This window comes from Xyrauchen texanus, chromosome 18 (assembly GCF_025860055.1).
Source record: "Xyrauchen texanus isolate HMW12.3.18 chromosome 18, RBS_HiC_50CHRs, whole genome shotgun sequence".
Classification (NCBI taxonomy): domain Eukaryota; kingdom Metazoa; phylum Chordata; class Actinopteri; order Cypriniformes; family Catostomidae; genus Xyrauchen; species Xyrauchen texanus.
In genome coordinates this window covers 24,101,481-24,119,019 of record NC_068293.1, presented here as the reverse complement: position 1 = coordinate 24,119,019, position 17,539 = coordinate 24,101,481, and the positions used below count along the sequence as shown (strand labels likewise).

The window sequence follows — 17,539 nt, the reverse complement described above, 5'->3', positions numbered from 1 at the left end:
ATGCATTAAAGTAAGTGCTTTCTGAGTATTCTTTGATTTGTTTATGAACTAATAACATGTTAATTACAAGAATTTAGCATTGTAAGGCCTTATTCAAATACACAATAAGCAGTAGACCACAAGACAATGTGTTGAAAAACACACCAGTTTAAACTCAGATGAAAATAAGTTAAAAGGGAAATGAGTATTGTAAGCGTGCTAACACAGCATTTATATAAAAAAAAAAATCAAAAACTTTATGGTATATTCATATAAACTATAATATAATGAACATTTAAGTAAATTCTACTACAATTACGGATGTTGTACATAATAATAGCCTACCATAATATGTAATAATGTAAAAATACAAATTTTCAACTTTTCAGGTTTTCAAGAGAACTGCATCACTTCATTAAATGTAGGCTATTGCCCCATTGAGCTATACTTATGTGCAATACACAGCTTAGTCTGTTGATATTTTTCAACATACCCTACCTCTTCTACCATTACATTCCCTTGCACTATAACAGATTTGTATTTCTATATTGTACATACTTATATATATATGTGGTCTTATTGTGTATTTCTACTTTATTTTCTATCCGCTCTTTATTTTAATTATATTTATTATTAATAATAATAATAATAATAATTTTTTTTATTATTATTATCTATGTATTGTTTTTGCACTGGAAAGTCCTGTCACCAAGACAAATTTCTTGTAGTATGTGTAAGCATACTTACTCGGATTGTCGGCACGTCAGCAACTCAAACTAAATTAGAAAGTATGTGTGAAGAAGAGATCGTGTGAAAAGCATTAACACTTTCTTAAATTGAATTAGCGCATATTTACTGCTATCAGTGTGTATTACTCTGCTGGTTTAAGGGATCATCAAACGAGCAGATTCCACATCCAAGCCACAATTAAGACGTTGTCACGTAACCATATTGCTCTTGGTCCATGCATTAATGAGGGTGTTTATTAACTTAATCAAAGATAGGCCAGTTATCAAATTATGACGTCTATTTGTCTGAGTATACACGTATTACATTATGTTATTGGTTTACATTTGTGCACAAAGTGTAAGTGCAAAATTGAATGGGCGTCCTTGTTTCTCAAGTCCCTATGCGGATAGACCATCGTATAGGTTAAACACAACTCAGGTATTACATCATTTGATTTGTGAAAGGGTTGTCTAATTCTGAAAATGCTCCCACACTACCAGACAAAAGAAAACAATAGGACGAACCTGAAAAAGTCTTCCCAACGGGAAAGTAAGGAAACGACGAGTTCCTGCAGCGGTTTTAAAAATAACCAATGCAAATGAGTTGTTATTTACAACTTGAGACACCAAAGTATTTTTGGCCACTTAACAAACGTTTTAGTTAATACTATTTCTTCAAGTAGGTTTTTATAATTTATATTCGAACAACAGTAGGCCTAACTAAATTAAAACCATTTGAGATTAATAATTCATTTAAAACATAATAGCCTAACTTACAAATGACAAGCAGCCATACTATTAGCAGCAAATTACTATTTATTTCAATCCATATAGGCTACATTTTAATTAAAATATCACCCAGTTTCCTAAAAATCATGTTTTTTTTTTCGTTTTCATTTCCTTTTTTGATTTAAGTGTAATTTCTGTCAGGAGACCTTTAAATGAAAAAGTATTTTCAATGTCAATTTATTTACCCCATCCCAAATGTTCCCAAAGCCCCAGTCACAAATTAAAAAATAAATAACCCTTCACACCTTTAAGATAACTCAGTGCAACTCCCAAATCTTGAAATCAAAGGTCAGTTCGATGTTTATTCATTTGCGCACGAATAAGCTCATGGTCTGTGGCTCCCTCGGAGCATACCGTGATCAAATACATTAAACTAAAGAGAAAACACACCTGCTGGACTCTGTTCACACAAAGGCATCAGTAAAGTAAGTATTCTTGGTTAAATGTTATATATCATTTCTGAACAGAAACGCTGCGTCATCATAATTATTTCACAAATTATGTCGCGCGCTTGACACTGTATTTTTGTCAATAAAATAATTCTGGACAGCGCGCGCGGGGAACGTAGTGGCGGGAAAAAACGTTCCTCGTCATGGCATGTCCTCATACGAAGAGAGTTAGATCAGTCGTATTTCAGCGCAGCATTGTTAAAGCTGACAGTGACTAATAAACGCTAGACTGCATCATGCGGGCTTGTCAAAAAATCACACGTCTGTGACAGAAGAGTTTGCCAACATTTCCATTAGTGTCTTGCAAGTCACATGGGAACCCGAGACAGCTCAAAAGGTAACCAATCTCGGTCTAGTAGTGATAAACAAACGCAAACTTAAGAACTGGAGAGGCAGTCCATTACTGGTTGTGACGTCTTCAACCCATAAGAACACGTGAGGAAGTTCACAATAGGGGAATTCACTCACCGAGATCTCATCTTAGGCCATTATGTACTTTTTTTTTCCTTTTTTTTTCTTAGTTTTAACATTTCGTTAATTAGTCAGCTGACGAAATATTGGAAAACGGCATCTTTCCGAGAACTCCAAAAAAATATGTGTTATGAAAATGAGTTTATTCAATACTTTCAAGCTTTACTGAATCTATTTGTGTTGTGACTGAAACTGGGAAGGTTTCTAATTCCCAGCATGCTTGGCATGGCACTCGATATTGAAAGTTAAAATTATGTTATATAATGTATTTGCAAGTCTCCCCCTTTAAATTCATCTTGCAGTGTTTAACATTTTGTTGTGTTGAGCTCTAGAAGAGTTTATGTTGTGTTGGAGTTTTGGTGGTTACGTCGTAGTTAAGAGTGGAGCTCAATCTTAGTTTGAGAACAAGTAAATGTTGACAATGTTACTTGATATTTCTTTACTCATTGAGCAATAGCTATTGTAATCATAGCGCTTTACCATTAGCATAACTTCAGCATGGTAGTATTCACTGTACTAGCTTAATCACTGAAAGCGATACATATGAGTTCATTTAACATGTCTAATTTAGTTGGGTTTACTCAACTATTTAAATTGAGATTACATGGTAGATTTAGTTTAAGAAAACTCTTTTTAAACACATGGAACCACTGTCCATGATTGTATTAAGTTTAGCCAAATATTTTATTTTGTGTATTTTACATAACACCATAAATCAGATATGAACTTGATGGCCAGATATCACTATGCAATTTCCTTGTATGGAAACTATATTTTAATAACTCCTTTTGTGTTCCACTAAATTCAAAATTCAGTTCAAAACAAATAATCTGCAAAAGGTGACACAATTGGACTGTTTTACATACAAATGCAGTTTCTTCTTAGTGTCCAAAAATAATCACATATAAAGTAGTTGAAGATTTTTTTATTATTTTAAAACTACATATCCTACAATACTTCTGCCATGATTTATAGCCAAAATAAGTAAGTGTTTACTTAAATAATTACAAATGCGTTTAATTAATTAACAGAGAGAAGCTTGGGACTGTAAATGTCTTTTGCAGAGAGCTCAAGAAACATCAAGAGACTCGGGTAATGTTGCATTCATTGGATTTATTGGTAAACACACTAAATGTCCCAGATCACAATAAAATGAGTAATATACCACAAGACAATAACACCCTCTAGCATACTCTCATACATCCACACAAGCTCGCTTCCATACACACCCTAACTAGTCTTACCTGTGATTCCCGATTTCCTTAAGGTACCAACAGAGCACTAGACATTACAAGACTTGCACATTTTTACCTCCAGATTTTTTTTCCACTCCACTGAAAATGTTTGTATACAAAATGCTATACAAGTGCTGGTCACATATTCCTTTCTACGTTTTGAGCATTATGAGTGATCTGTATCAAAAAGGACAAATGTAATCAACATTACAATGCAATAAATGCAGCTCATATCATTGGTGATTATAGGAACAATGTGTAAAGCAGCAGTTTAGGAGCTCTTCAATGTTGAGAGGTGTTGGATCATACCGCAATTAAAAAAAATAAAATAAAAATACCTTCACTAGGAGCATATATATTCACAAACAAAAATGTGCAAGCACAACATTTTAAACAGTCTGGTCTGGTCTAGTCTGGTTATTTACATTGTTTTAAACATCATCTCTGTAGTTCCCACAATAATACAACAGCTTGATATTATGAACAGGAAAAAAAGTGTTTAAAGTTTATTACAAGTTTATTTTAAATTTGGTTTCAATAGAGCTCCCAAATCTTGGACATAAAATGACCAATTGACCACACACTCATATTCAGAATTATTTACACTTTTCCTTATTTGCTCATTGAAAAGAAAAAAAAAGAAGAAAAAAAAAAAGAACAAAATGCCCTGTGTTTCTGATGGAGGTGCACCCAGCATAACATTGTCAAATATCTATATAATTCATTGGTAGAAAGTAAGAGATGGCAGCTGATCTGTAAATCTGTGGTGGTGCCAGTAAGTCCAGTTTTGAAGTGTGAGGGTTCAAGGGGTCTTTCTATCTGGATCTACTGACAGCAGTTTTTATGGACAAAAGCACACCGGGCAGACCTCTTCTTGAGACTCTAACCGATTCACTTCAACATGAAGCACGCGTCCAACAAGAGGAGAGGAAGAGAAATCACTCTGCAGCTTTGAGAGTGAAGGAGAGGCGAGGTCGGGACTTGCCCTTCCCCAATATGATCTTCTGCTCCTCTTTCTGTTGTTTCTGCCTCTCCTGCTCCAATTTCAGTCGTTCTTCGTGGATCTTCCTTTGTTCTTCCACTATACGTAGCTGATCCTCAGCCTGAAACAAACAAAGACATGCCGTAAAAACACAATGTAATAACACCACATTTTGTAACAACTATCTTAAATGCAAAACGTAATAAATATCCCTGTATTTTGTAATATAGTAACTTATGACATTATTTATGGTTTGTGTTATATTTGTGGGTATATGATAAGTAAATGCATTATGTAAAATTTATAAAAATTATACTATTTAATTAAAACTTGCTCTAGAGCAGGGGTGCTGAACTTTTCTCACCCCAGGGGCAAAATCAGACACTGCGTTTACCTGGGACCCATGCTAACAAAACTGCAATATGCTGTAAAAAAGAATTTTCACTGATTTCAACTGAAATTAATCATTAGAACATGCATAAAACATGCTCACTATCAAAGTAAAGATGTAAAGAATAAAGTCTACGTTGAAATTGACGATCAATTACATCAGGTTTGAAGTGAAGTAAAATATCTCATAATGTTAGAGCTTCCTCTAACCACGAAAGTAAAGTCTGAAGTATCCAATAAAGTATCCTCAAAGAAGTAATGTCAAGAACGAGGAAGTCAAATTTCATGTCAGATTTCTATGGCGTTTCTAGTCGATTGTGATTATTGTTGAATGATTTAAAGTGACAGGCCTGGAAACTATCATTTTAAAATTCCCAGATGTTTTCAGGTATTCTAATGAAACACTGTCAAATATAACCAAAATATTAATGTGGATAATACCAAACATACCACCATCACCTCCACTAAGGGAGCATGTTTTAAAAGCATTAAAAGCATTTTTACTTTTAATTAAGTTGATTATTTGTTATAATATATATATATATATATTTATTAGGGCTGTCGATTTAACGTGTTAATAACATGCGATTCATTTTCCAAAAAATAATGCGTTTATTATTATTATTTCGGCATCATTTAATTTCAAAATCACTTTAAAAAAGTTAATAAGAAAACACTGAACATGCGCAGCGCAGCCTTTTTTTCTTGCCAGAGCGGGAAAACACTGGGAAAAAAACTGCCACAGAAAAATGGGTCTATCCGGAGCTCCCAAGAAGTCGTCTTTGTTCATATAATAAAGAATTGGAGAAAATATACACATGGTTAAAACCAGTTACAGGTGACCCTAAAAAAGGAGAGTGCAGGGTATGCCACTGAAGTTTCATGGACAGCTCTGCTGAAGCATTTCAGTGCCCCAAACATGACAGCTCTGATATCTTTGGCTTTGAGCAGTCCCGTCACCAACGCGTTCGTGGAGAGGGCGTTTTCACTGATGACCGCTGCGTGGACAGAGACAAGGAACTCAAGGAAAGTGAACACCTACACCTGCCAGGAGTTCTACAGTCATAATGAATGAGAAATGAGCCCTACTCGAAGCAGCCAGATCAGTCAAAATGTTTTAATTCAAGATGCACGAAAACCGGTAAGAACGCATTTAATCTTTCTAGTCTTTAATAATGGAATTGATGTGCTTCACTTCATTATATTTACATTGAGTAGGTCTGAGCTGTTAAAATTAGTTTGTATCGTAGACCTTATGCCAAACTGAGTGAGGTTCACAGCGCCGTCATTAACATTACTGCAAAAATACATCTAATATAAAATCAATATTTATTCACCTAGTACAATAATAGTAAGTCATCTCTCCCTCGTGTCCCTGCCCCTCACCTATTTTGGGAATGTGCCCACGCAGTAGTATTTTAGAGAATTGTTTTTTAATATATTATTTAAATACTCTTTGTACCTCCAACAACTCCAAAGCATTGAAAACCATTGCACTATGTAATGAATATAATGTCTTTGCATTATTGTAAAATACATCTGTAGTATTGTGTACCATGTATACCCCTGGCTTGTTTCTAAAAAAAATTAAAATAATATCTGACGCAGGTGTACATTGACAGATTCTTAAACAAGCGCTCATAAATCTCCAAATGATTGACAAATTCACTTGTGAAATGGATTGCTGTGAACTGTGTGCCAATGATTGTCTTATGATCAATAATATGGTCGTAAACAATACATTGTATTCTAAAGTCGTTTTTTGTATTTTCTTATCAATGATGAACTATTCTGCTACAAGAATGTAATGCATTTTAATTATCTGATTATTTTTAATATACATTTTCTTTTTTTATATATTTAAAGATAACTATGTATAATTATTTCATCATTATATATTTAATTATTGTTATATGAGGGGCTTTCGCAGCAAATATTTGTATATTGCGATTACAAATATTTGTATAATGCGATTAATTAATCGGGACACCATGTAATTAATTCGATTACAAATTTGTATCGATTGACAGCCCTAATATATATATATATTCTATGTATAAATAAATATAACACACATACCAGCTTAGCCTGCGCATCAGCAATTTTTCGGTTGTTTTCTTCCAAAATTCGCTCCAGTTCCTCTCGTTTGGATTTTTCTTCCTCCTAAAGGGACACGGTTATATGTTAGGGTGGGCAATCAAACAATCCAAAACAAGTCCCCAAACATCCAGTTTAACACACTACACTCGCACAAACAGGTACCAGCTAGCAACATTCACACAATCTTTCTCACTCGCTTTCACACGCTCTCTACATTTTCGATCTGCAGCATCAAATGTAAGTCTGACGCTAACTTATACGTACACAATAATTACCAAAATAACCCACCCACGGATGTATTCAGTCACGCCTTTAAACCCTGCCACGTTATATCCAGACATTCAATTGTTGCATTCACATACATACATACAGAACAGAAGACAACACATCAACCACTAACGAAGAATCTCATTCGTTTGCAGATGAAAAAAGTAAAACTAATCAATCAGCTCGTTCTCTCTCTTTTTTATATATTTATCAGCATCCATAGGCAAGAAGTTTCAAAAGAAAATGAGAGAGAAAAAATAAAAAGATTAACTTAAAGGAGAGATTGAATAGTAGAAGCTCACCAATGCTTGTATACCTACGCCTTTCTCCTTTGACTGTGTACAGTACCTACACAACTGCTGATTAAAGGGGTGAGTATTTACTGCCTGGTCCCGTGTGTCCCATCCTGGACAGCGCAGCACCTCCTCTTTAAAATCACTTGAGCATCTAGCACGAGCTAGTGCTCTTACACAGCAACACCACATGCAGTATAGCACAGTCCAGGAAAATGAATTATGTTAAATCATAAAACATTACCGTGTGGTGACGTCAGGCTATTAATGTTAAACGTTGCAAAAGACTGCAAAAACACAAAGGCTCATTCATTAGATGATTGTGTTTGTTGGAAAAAAAAACAGTGATGTGTTGGGGTTTGAGCTCAATGGCAATGTATGGGTAGTGTGTATCTGTGTGTGTACCCATACGCCAGCACTCCTAAGGAAAAGCAAACTGTGAGGACAAAGCACATTTACAACACTGCACTTTTAATGATGTCAAAAAGTTAATAGTCAAAGGAAAGTGTTAGAAATCTGTATTAAAATAAGCAATTAATAAATATAAAACAAAAGACAGAAATAGATGAGCAATAAAGGAAATGGGGTGGAGCATTGAATTTTTTATGATGCAAATAAAGACAAATTCATCCTATGAGCAAATGCTAAACGTACAAACAATACAGATTAATTTAACGCTTCAGTAATGGGGCATATCGGAAAAGGCATATTGAACATAATAGGCATATTTGGCACAAATCTCAAGTGTGACGAAGGAGGGCACATTTCTAACCCTATTAGTGCTGAGCCGCTGGATTTTGTGTGTGCTTGTGGAATGGAATTAGTCTCTTGTTCATAACTCATGGAGTCTATACAATTAGTGCATGCTAACCCTCCTTTAATATGGCGAAAGATAAGGGTGGAATTACAAACTGTAGCTTCCACAATTTAACTAGTTAAAGTGCGGTCTGGTAGCTACAAATGACATACACAAATATGTTTGTACAATCCAAGACATTAAGCATATCAGACAATTATGGTGGTCGTTCACAATGAAAGCTTTGGAACAAAAACAGGCCTAGTCTGAACGCAGAGTAACCTTTTTAAGAAAAGCTGTTTATTGAAAACAAACAGTTTCATACACCGGTTGAAGTAAAACAATAAAAAAACATGAAAGCAGGGTAGGGGTGAAAAAGGGGGGGGGGGTACAATTTTGGTCCCTCACAGCCATGGCAAAACGCTCAATTAAAACCCGAGAGAGAGCACTAAAGGTGCGCTTCTGCTGGGAAATTTCCCATTGACCCTGATTCCAGGAAGTAACATTAATAAAACATTGCAGAGCTTGACCTGTCTACAGAATAAAGCTCTTCCAGACACCACTGGCCGATGACCCACTGAACTGAATATCCTTACTTATTCCCAACAGCTCAATTGTAACGCTCTAAGCATCACGTAATAAAACAATCACAATTTGCTATCAAAGTTTGAACTTATTTGTATCCCACCTACTAATTACTTTCTCCACCCAACCAATCAATCAAGCACATTTATTTCGGTCTTCCTCCCCAACAGCTACCCTGCATCTCCTGCTCTCTCTTGGGGTGGAACAAGTGTCAGGTTGTGCCAAGGCCGCAGGTGTGCGGTTTGCGGCTGAGCTCCGCTGTGTTCCGAACGACCGAGCGTTACCTCTCTGGCTCTCTTCGTGTTCAGTTCAGCCTGCCTCTGCCTCTCTAGCTCCTGCAAAAGCTGTGCCTCCATGATGCGCTTGGCCTCCTCCACCCGGCGCAGGACCTCTCGCTCGATTTCATCGCGCCGTTTCTCAAGCTCCTCCTCCACGCGCCGAGCCACCATCTCCTCCACACGCCGTGCCGTCTCCTCCGCAATCAGACGCTCCTCGATCTCCTGCTGACGGCTGTGGGGAAGGACAAAACAAGAAAGGATCAAACATGGCAGTTTTATCCTCAGACCCTTAACTTTTAATAATAAATATAGATTTAAGAAGGCTGAGGAAAGGCTAGTAACCTTAAGAGTAACACTCTAGTACATTAACATGTGCATTATAATGGAGCTTACAGCTGATTTTGTCATAGTCAAGCTATGTAATCGAATATTTGAAGGCAAGATGTCAAATATGCCCGGTAATAGGAATAGTCTGTGTTCAATAAAAGTTAAAAGTTCAGCATTTGTGGCATAAATGTTGATTACCACGAAAAATAATTTTGACTTGTCCCTCCTTTCTTCTTAAATTAACAGTTAGCCCAAAACGAATTCTCTCCTCATTAAGTCACACTCATACCATCCCAGATGTGCATGACTTTGATTCTTCTGCTGAACACGAACAAAGATCTTTAGAAGAATATCTCAGATCTGTTCATCCATTCAATGCAAGTGAATAGTGGCCAGAAATTTGAACTTTTAAAAAGCACAAAGGCAGCAATAAAGTAATCTGTACAACTCCAGTGGTTAAATCCATGTCTTCAAAAATGTTATGATAGGTGTAGTTGAGAAACTGTTCAATATTTAAGTAATTTATTTTACTAAAACTCTGCACTTTCAAACAGCCCTGCCAGGCACGTTCTCGATGAGGTTCTCACCTGAAAGCACATGGGAGGCCTATTTGAAAGAGCAGATTAATATTAAGAAAGGTTAGATATTGAAAATAAGACAAATATTGATCCGTTTCTTACCCACATCTATCATATTGCATCTGAAGACATATGGATTATTTTTATCCTGCCTTAATGTGCTTTTTGTAGCTTCAAATTTCTGGCCACAATTCACTTGCATTGAATGGTCCAACAGAGCTGAAATACAGTGGTGTGAAAAAGTGTTTGCCACCATCCTGATATCTTCTGTTTTTGTGCTTCTGTTGTAGATCTCTAAATGGTTTAAACAAATCTAACAAAAGGCAATCTGAGTAAACACAAAATACAGTTTTTAAATAATAATGTTATTTATTGAAGTAAAAAACCCTGTATTAACACATGTTGTAAAAAAAATAATGATTAAAACAGGGGTGTCAAACTCAATTTCAGCCTGGGCCATATCAGGGTTTATTTGTGCCCTCAAAGGGCCCTTTGAAAATGTGGCACCAGCACCTGCTTTGGTAGCACCCGTGCCAATAATATTACTTTATGTGCAATGAAATCCTCATTTAACACTACAGCATTAATTTTGAGGTCGGGATGCAAATTACAATTATGATATTAACAACAGTAACATCTGTGGAATAAATAAACACAGAAGTTTACATACACCTTAGCCAAATACATTTAAACTCAGTTTTTCCACAATTCCTGACATTTAATCATAGAAAACATTGCCTTAAGTTAGTTAGGATCACTAATTTATTTTAAGAATGTGAAATGTCAGAATAATAGTAGAGATAATTATTTATTTCAGCTTTAATTTCTTTCATCACATTTCCAGTGGGTCAGAAGTTTACATACACTTTGTTAGTATCTGGTAGCAATGCTTTTAAATTGTTTAACTTGGGTCCAATGTTTTGGGTAGCCTTCCACAAGCTTCTCACAGTAAATTGCTGGAATTGTGGCCCATGTGGCCCATTCGTCCAGACAGAACTGGTGTAGCAGAGTCAGGTTTGTAGCCCTCATTGCTCGGAAATGCTTTTACAGTTCTGCCCAAATTTTTTTAACGCATATTCACTTTGTCGATAACAAAACAGTGCAAAAAGTGTATGAAAACTAGGTTACTGTAAAATGTTATATAACTTTATACAGAAAAGGTTAGGAAGCAATTAGAAGATGTAAAAATCATGTTAACATGCAAATGTTTTTGTCTTTTGGCTATACTTTTGACAAAGTGTGGATTTTAACGTTTATGGATTTGACCCCATTCACTTCCATTGTGTCTCACTATGGCCCAGATTTTTACTTGTTTTTTATTTTAAGAAAAGGAAATTCATTTCAAGAAGAAAAACATTTTTGTCACAATTACAAAAGCAATTGTTACGGTTATTTACAATTTTACCCTGACTAAACCATTAGAGTAGAGTAGGCCGTCACACCTGGCCTTAGATGGAACACAAACACACAATTCTGAGTCAAGTGACCATAACACTGCCCTGAATCCAAAACACAAATCCACCAACAGCAACCATCTCTTGATTTGATTTCAGTGTCATGAAAATGGATCCTTTTCGTATTTGCCATGTCTCCTCTGAGTTTAAAACGACCTAAATGCTGTTATTATGTACTCAAGGTGAAGATGACAATCTAATCAGGCCTGAGGCTGCAGCACTTCTCTTCCTGTTCTTTCACTGCAATCATCCCTTCTCTTTCACAAACCTCTTCTTATCATTATACCAGTGGCCTCCAAACATAAAAGAGCGATGTTAACAATATGTGACAGATACAAAGACATATCAGTTAACATGGGCAGGAGATCTTAGTGATGAAATGGCCTGATCGGTGACATCTGTCCATGATCCGTCTACGTGAATTCATACAAGAGTGCAGAAAGTTAATAGAATACAGACGTGTAACATGAAACATGTCTGTTTTTGACCAGTAGCTAAATCCTTTTAATTTATGTTCAACATTAAACAACATAAGGGTTATTCTATGCGTAGAATAACCCTCATCAATGATATCAATTCGTAAGTGATAACGGACAGATAGGTAGATAGATAGATAGATAGGTAGGTAGGTAGATAGATAGATAGATAGATAGATAGATAGATAGATAGATACTCACATCTTGCACTGTCTCTCTATCTCTGCTCTCTTTTCCTCCTCTTCTCTCTTCTGTTTCTCATCGAGCTTTCTCTTGCTCAGTGTCCGGCCGAACATGTCAGTCCGGTTGGGTGGTGAGCCGCACCTGTCCCTCCTGCTACCGGATCTGGAGCGGGACCGTCTGCTCCTCTTCAGCTCCTTCGATCTGCTTCTTTTCTTGCTAGATTTGGATCTTGAGCGGCTCCGTTTGCGACTGTGTTTGGAGTGTTTGGACCGAGACGTGCTGCGACTCCGCGAGCGGCCCATTTTCAGTACAGATTTAAACCGACTGACACAAGGCGATAGGGGCTTACCAGTGTAGCACTGTCATTAACTATCTCATGCAAATTTTATCTGACGGTTAGCTGTGTTATCGTTTCATATAAACTCGTTTAATCACAGTCTTGGCTTTCTGCTCCAATGAATCTGCGAAATCAAACAATATGGCGACTGCCTCCAGTCTTCCTTATCCCATAATCCAACGCGTTCGGCTTTTTTCGGCAATTTCCGGGCTGACAAGTTACGCACGCCAGTGCAAAGGTGATGAGACTGTGTCCGAAAAAAAATACTGCACACTGTATGCTACATTAGATCATGGGTTTATAAATTCTATAAACTGTAGATGTATGTAGGCTACGTATGCCGTCCCTAAAACCATAGCCACCGTCTTCTGAAATTATTTCAAGATGTTGAATATTAAGTTATCATATTTTCTCAAATAACATAAAAGTTTTACCTGAAGTGACTTATCCAGATTTGTTTTTGATACTGAATGTTTACGCAAGAGAGGTGATGAAAGTGTATCATAGTTTAGATGCTCACAATTATTTCCTCAGTGGAAAGACTGGCAATATTATAGTTTTATGATCAATGAAGCCGTTCAATGAAAGTGTCTGCAAGAACTGCAGGATAACATTTTTTGTTCCTTATTTTGTAGGTCATTTTGGATAAAAGTGTCTGATAAATGACTAAATGTAATAGTAAATTACAGAACTTGCACAGCTTCATTCATTATAATGGGAGCGATCTGTCAAACATACAATAAATTGGCATACATTTTCTTCACCTACTAGAGATAAGATATGTGCTACAGTTGATAGTACTACACTTATCCAGCCATCTTGCTTCACGCATCCATTTGTTGTTGCTATTTTTGTAATCTAAACACTTTAATTGCCGTTAGTTCCAAGCATCCAGGGAGAATCCAGCCACTGAACAACATAGCCTATATTTAAATAATGACATATTATGACAATCGTGTTAATGTTAGTAACATTAATCATGTTAAAGTTACTATGAACGAAGCTCTTCCCACTGTTGTTTTAAATGAGTTTGATAACTAGTAGGAAATGTTCAAGAAAAAAACACATCACTTTCTTAAACCGACAAATAGGCCTTGAAATGGTCTATAGTCTGCTTCTCTATGCATATGCAACTTCACTTGAGGTAACCAAACGGCTTAAATGAAACCACCTTGTTAGGTGTACCACATAGGCCTATACCTAAATAAAAAATGAATAAAATAAAAGCAGTCTGCAATGCTTTTCTGAAGGAATAATGAATTTCCTGTCCAAATGTTTTGTCAACATTTTTCTGGTTCCATTCTGCCGGTCCTTTTTTTTTTTTTTTTTGTACAGTTGTTGGTTTCCTTGATAGATAAGCTAATCCTAGCTCTATCTGAAGACAAATTTATATCTTTGTCTATTTTTATCAGGTCCATTTGCTGACAGAGCATTCAGTGTAAGATTAGGTTACAATCCCATTGATATGCCAAGGGAACATTGTGACAGGCAGTTGCTTATTCTGAAAATCTAGTGTCTAAGAATATTCAGCCAGGGCTATTTTAAAACTCACACAAGTCAAGTCATAGTGGACATTCATTTTTGTGGTGGGAAAAGATTAGGAGACAGAGGACATGTTTCTCTCTTATTTTATTTTTGAGAATAAAAAAAATGGGGGTTAGAATATTGGATCATTATATTTTATGCACATTTATTATACAGCAAACTGTTGTAGCTAGAATGTTGCTGTAATAAACTCACTAGATAAATAAGTTGCTTAGATTAATAATCCAGGAATAGTGGGAGAATATTGTCATCTAGGGCTGAATTTGAGATTAAATTGAAGATGTCGGGAGAAAAATATTTGAGAAATAATTTTCAGAGAAACAACAGTGGCTAAGGTCTTACAGATGTTAGGTTGTTTTTTATATACTGTAGCCTGAATAAGGTGTGAATATAGATACATTAGCATGTTCTCAGATTTAATTCCTTAACGTAAACAAATGCACTTTGATTTCTGTTGTTTGCCAGTGGAAGTCCAAATATCAATAGCATTATACAGTATACAGTATGTTTGAGGTGATTTATGGGCAGTTAACTAAATGAGTTATTCCCAGTTGCTAAATTAAACTTAATTTCCTTCCAGTGGAGTTTCGTCTAACAAAAGACAAACGCCACCTCAACCTGCTCTCAATCTACCCATTTTACAGTTCTCAAACATATTAACCTCATCTTTAAATGATTAGTTGAACATTATAATACCTCTGCTTTTTGCCGCTCTACCAGCATGAATGGCGTTCATGCTACTCTAGTTAATGAGAAGTCGCTGGACTCTTTCTTCCCACTTTTTACTTGTTTGATCAAAGATGCCCTCTCCTCTTCGGCTAACCTCTCCTCTCAGTTGGCTGTAGCCTCTGTCTCTTGAGGGTGAGGGCACTTAACAAACACAGGATCCCACTGCTGGGGCACATTGTCATGTTGATGTCCCATGGGCCCCCACACAAAGGGCCATTGAGGGGAGGAAAGGAAAGAAAGACCTAAGAGAGAGAGAGAGAGAGAGAGAGAGAGAGAACAAGGCTCTCAGGAAAAGTTTATTTAACCCCTTATGCAGCAGGAGTGTGTGTGTGTGTGTGTGTGTGTGTGTGTGTGTGTGTGTGTGTGTGTGTGTGTGTGTGTGTGTGTGTGTGTGTGAGTGGGGGAGGGTCACAGGCCAGCTATAGCTCTAGTGTTGTTGGTCAGTGGACTGATCCTGGTCACTGACTTCATAAAATCTCCTGGGGTTGGTTCTGCAAGTGTCACCTTACTGTGTGTGTGGCATCATGGAAATTCAAGAAGCGTTTTAGTTCAAAATGCTTTAGTTGTGTGTAAACTCTTCCTATCTTTTCTTAGGTGATATTTATATGATAAAGGCCTACCACTTTGCTCATAATTAATGTTAGGGATTTGAACAATCTATAACTCTTATGTATTAAGTTTTATGTCTTACTCGTCCTGCATTATTTGTGGTTTGAACATGAAAGATATATCCATAGGTGGAGTGTGTGTTAGGATGAGGAAGGATTGGCCACAACCATTATGTGTGTATTAAGAAATATAGGTGCCAATAGGGATTTCGGATTTCCATTTTGGGAAAGCTTGTAACTGCTGGTCTAGGATCAGTTTCCCCACCTCAAATTCAAACCTTTATTACTAGTGAGTAGGGAGAGCTGACTCTAGATCAATGACTGCGGCCATTTTTTATTAACATCGCCTGAGTGGCTGCGGCTTATCGCTGCATGTAAGAGCAAGGATTGTCTTCATTTCAGAAATAATTATACATTTTGAAAACTAATATTAAATAAAGTATTGTAATTCTTGAATTCAAGCATGTTTATTAGATTGTGGTTGCATTGCAAACAAGTTAAAGTTTGTAAGGTTCCTTTTTCATTTTGCATCCATTCACATTTAAATTAATAAGGGTCCCAATCTAACTCAAAACAAGACATTGCCTTACCCTGCAGTTTGTTCACATTCTGCCTATGGATACTTCACATTATGTGGGTTGTTGGGGAAATATGTGCCATTACGTTTCTGTGTGTTGGGATTTACAATTTTTTCCAGGTTGACAATAAAATGGGCAAACAAATCCCATAGACTTACATTGAAAGAAGGACATGAGCCATGCAATATCTAGGGATCAGAATATCTGAGACCAAAAAGGGCACTGGGCTCTTTTTACTATGGCCACATAGCAAGGACATAGCAACTACCCACAACACCCAGCATTTACCCATCAACCCCATTTTGCAGAGTTACTTAAAAGCGCCATCTGCTATTAGATATTTCTGTATCAATTGATAAGTGTTTATCTTTTCCTGTGGAGTGTGTTTCGTCAGCAGCCACAGACTCATGTGTTCATGTTGAAACCAGGAAGAAATTGCATTGACATAATAATGATCTGTGTGATTCTGAGGTTAAGATCATATTTTTACTCCACTGAAGGTTAGATTTAGGCTTGAGGTTTGGGGGAAAGTTAATTAAATATGCATTCAGTCACTGTATTACTTATTAATTTAAACTAAAAGTTTTGCATGGGCAAGAACCACTCACATTTCCAAAATAAAATCTACATATCTGTGTTGAGTGTTTAGATGTGTATCCAATCCATTAGATCCAAAGTATCTGTCATTGAAGAAAGAAGATATTCAGAGATCTCTCTGTCAAAGAGCATTGAGCTCTAACAGACCCTTTTTTATTATTGACAAGTGTATGGATAGCAGACCATGACAGGCCAAGCAAAGAGGTGAAAGGTCATTTCTGAAGTATTGGATTGACCTGAAAGTTGATCAGACAAAGGCAAAATGGACTGTTCCACAGCCGCATTCACTTTTCTCTTCTCTTCTTTTCTCTGCTCTTCTCCTCGCTTCTCTTCTCTTTGTTGCAAAAACAAATTTGTATGCCAGAAAAAAAAATCTATCAATCAATCAACTGCCCATATTGTAATAGTAACAATTAGGTGTTACAAATAAGTAATGATATTAGTAATATTTTACTTTTATGGTAAAAATAGTGTGACTTCATCAGAGAAGAATATATAGTGCATGAGCTCTGATACGTAGCGTGGTTGTGCTTATCTTAAATTTCATTTAAATGCTACAATTTCATTGCATCTAGTAAGCATATTTATGATTATTCAAAACTCATGTTTATTTTTGGAGTGCTTCTTCTTAACCATTTCTTCTCCCCAAGAAGATCCTTTAGAAAAACGGGAGAGAGTGTGACAGTGATCAGTAACACAGGAAAAAGAGCCTGAGAAATTCCCAGCAGGAAAAGAGGCATATCCATCATGGCTCCAGACTCACTCTCTGTCCCATTCTCTCTCAA

The 17,539-nt window shown here is 36.4% G+C and overlaps 1 protein-coding gene across 1 annotated transcript; it reads right to left on the bottom strand.

Annotated features, from left to right (window-relative positions):
* Nucleotides 1-3,509: 3,509 nt before the first annotated feature.
* On the bottom strand, nt 3,510-12,866 carry LOC127658959 (arginine and glutamate-rich protein 1-A). Its single transcript, XM_052148540.1, has 4 exons — nt 12,379-12,866; nt 9,349-9,574; nt 7,103-7,186; nt 3,510-4,754 (listed from the first exon to the last, which is right to left on the bottom strand). The coding sequence occupies exons 1-4, from the start codon at nt 12,660-12,662 to the stop codon at nt 4,590-4,592; spliced, it is 759 nt and encodes a 252-aa protein (XP_052004500.1). The 5' UTR covers nt 12,663-12,866; the 3' UTR covers nt 3,510-4,589.
* Nucleotides 12,867-17,539: the final 4,673 nt, after the last annotated feature.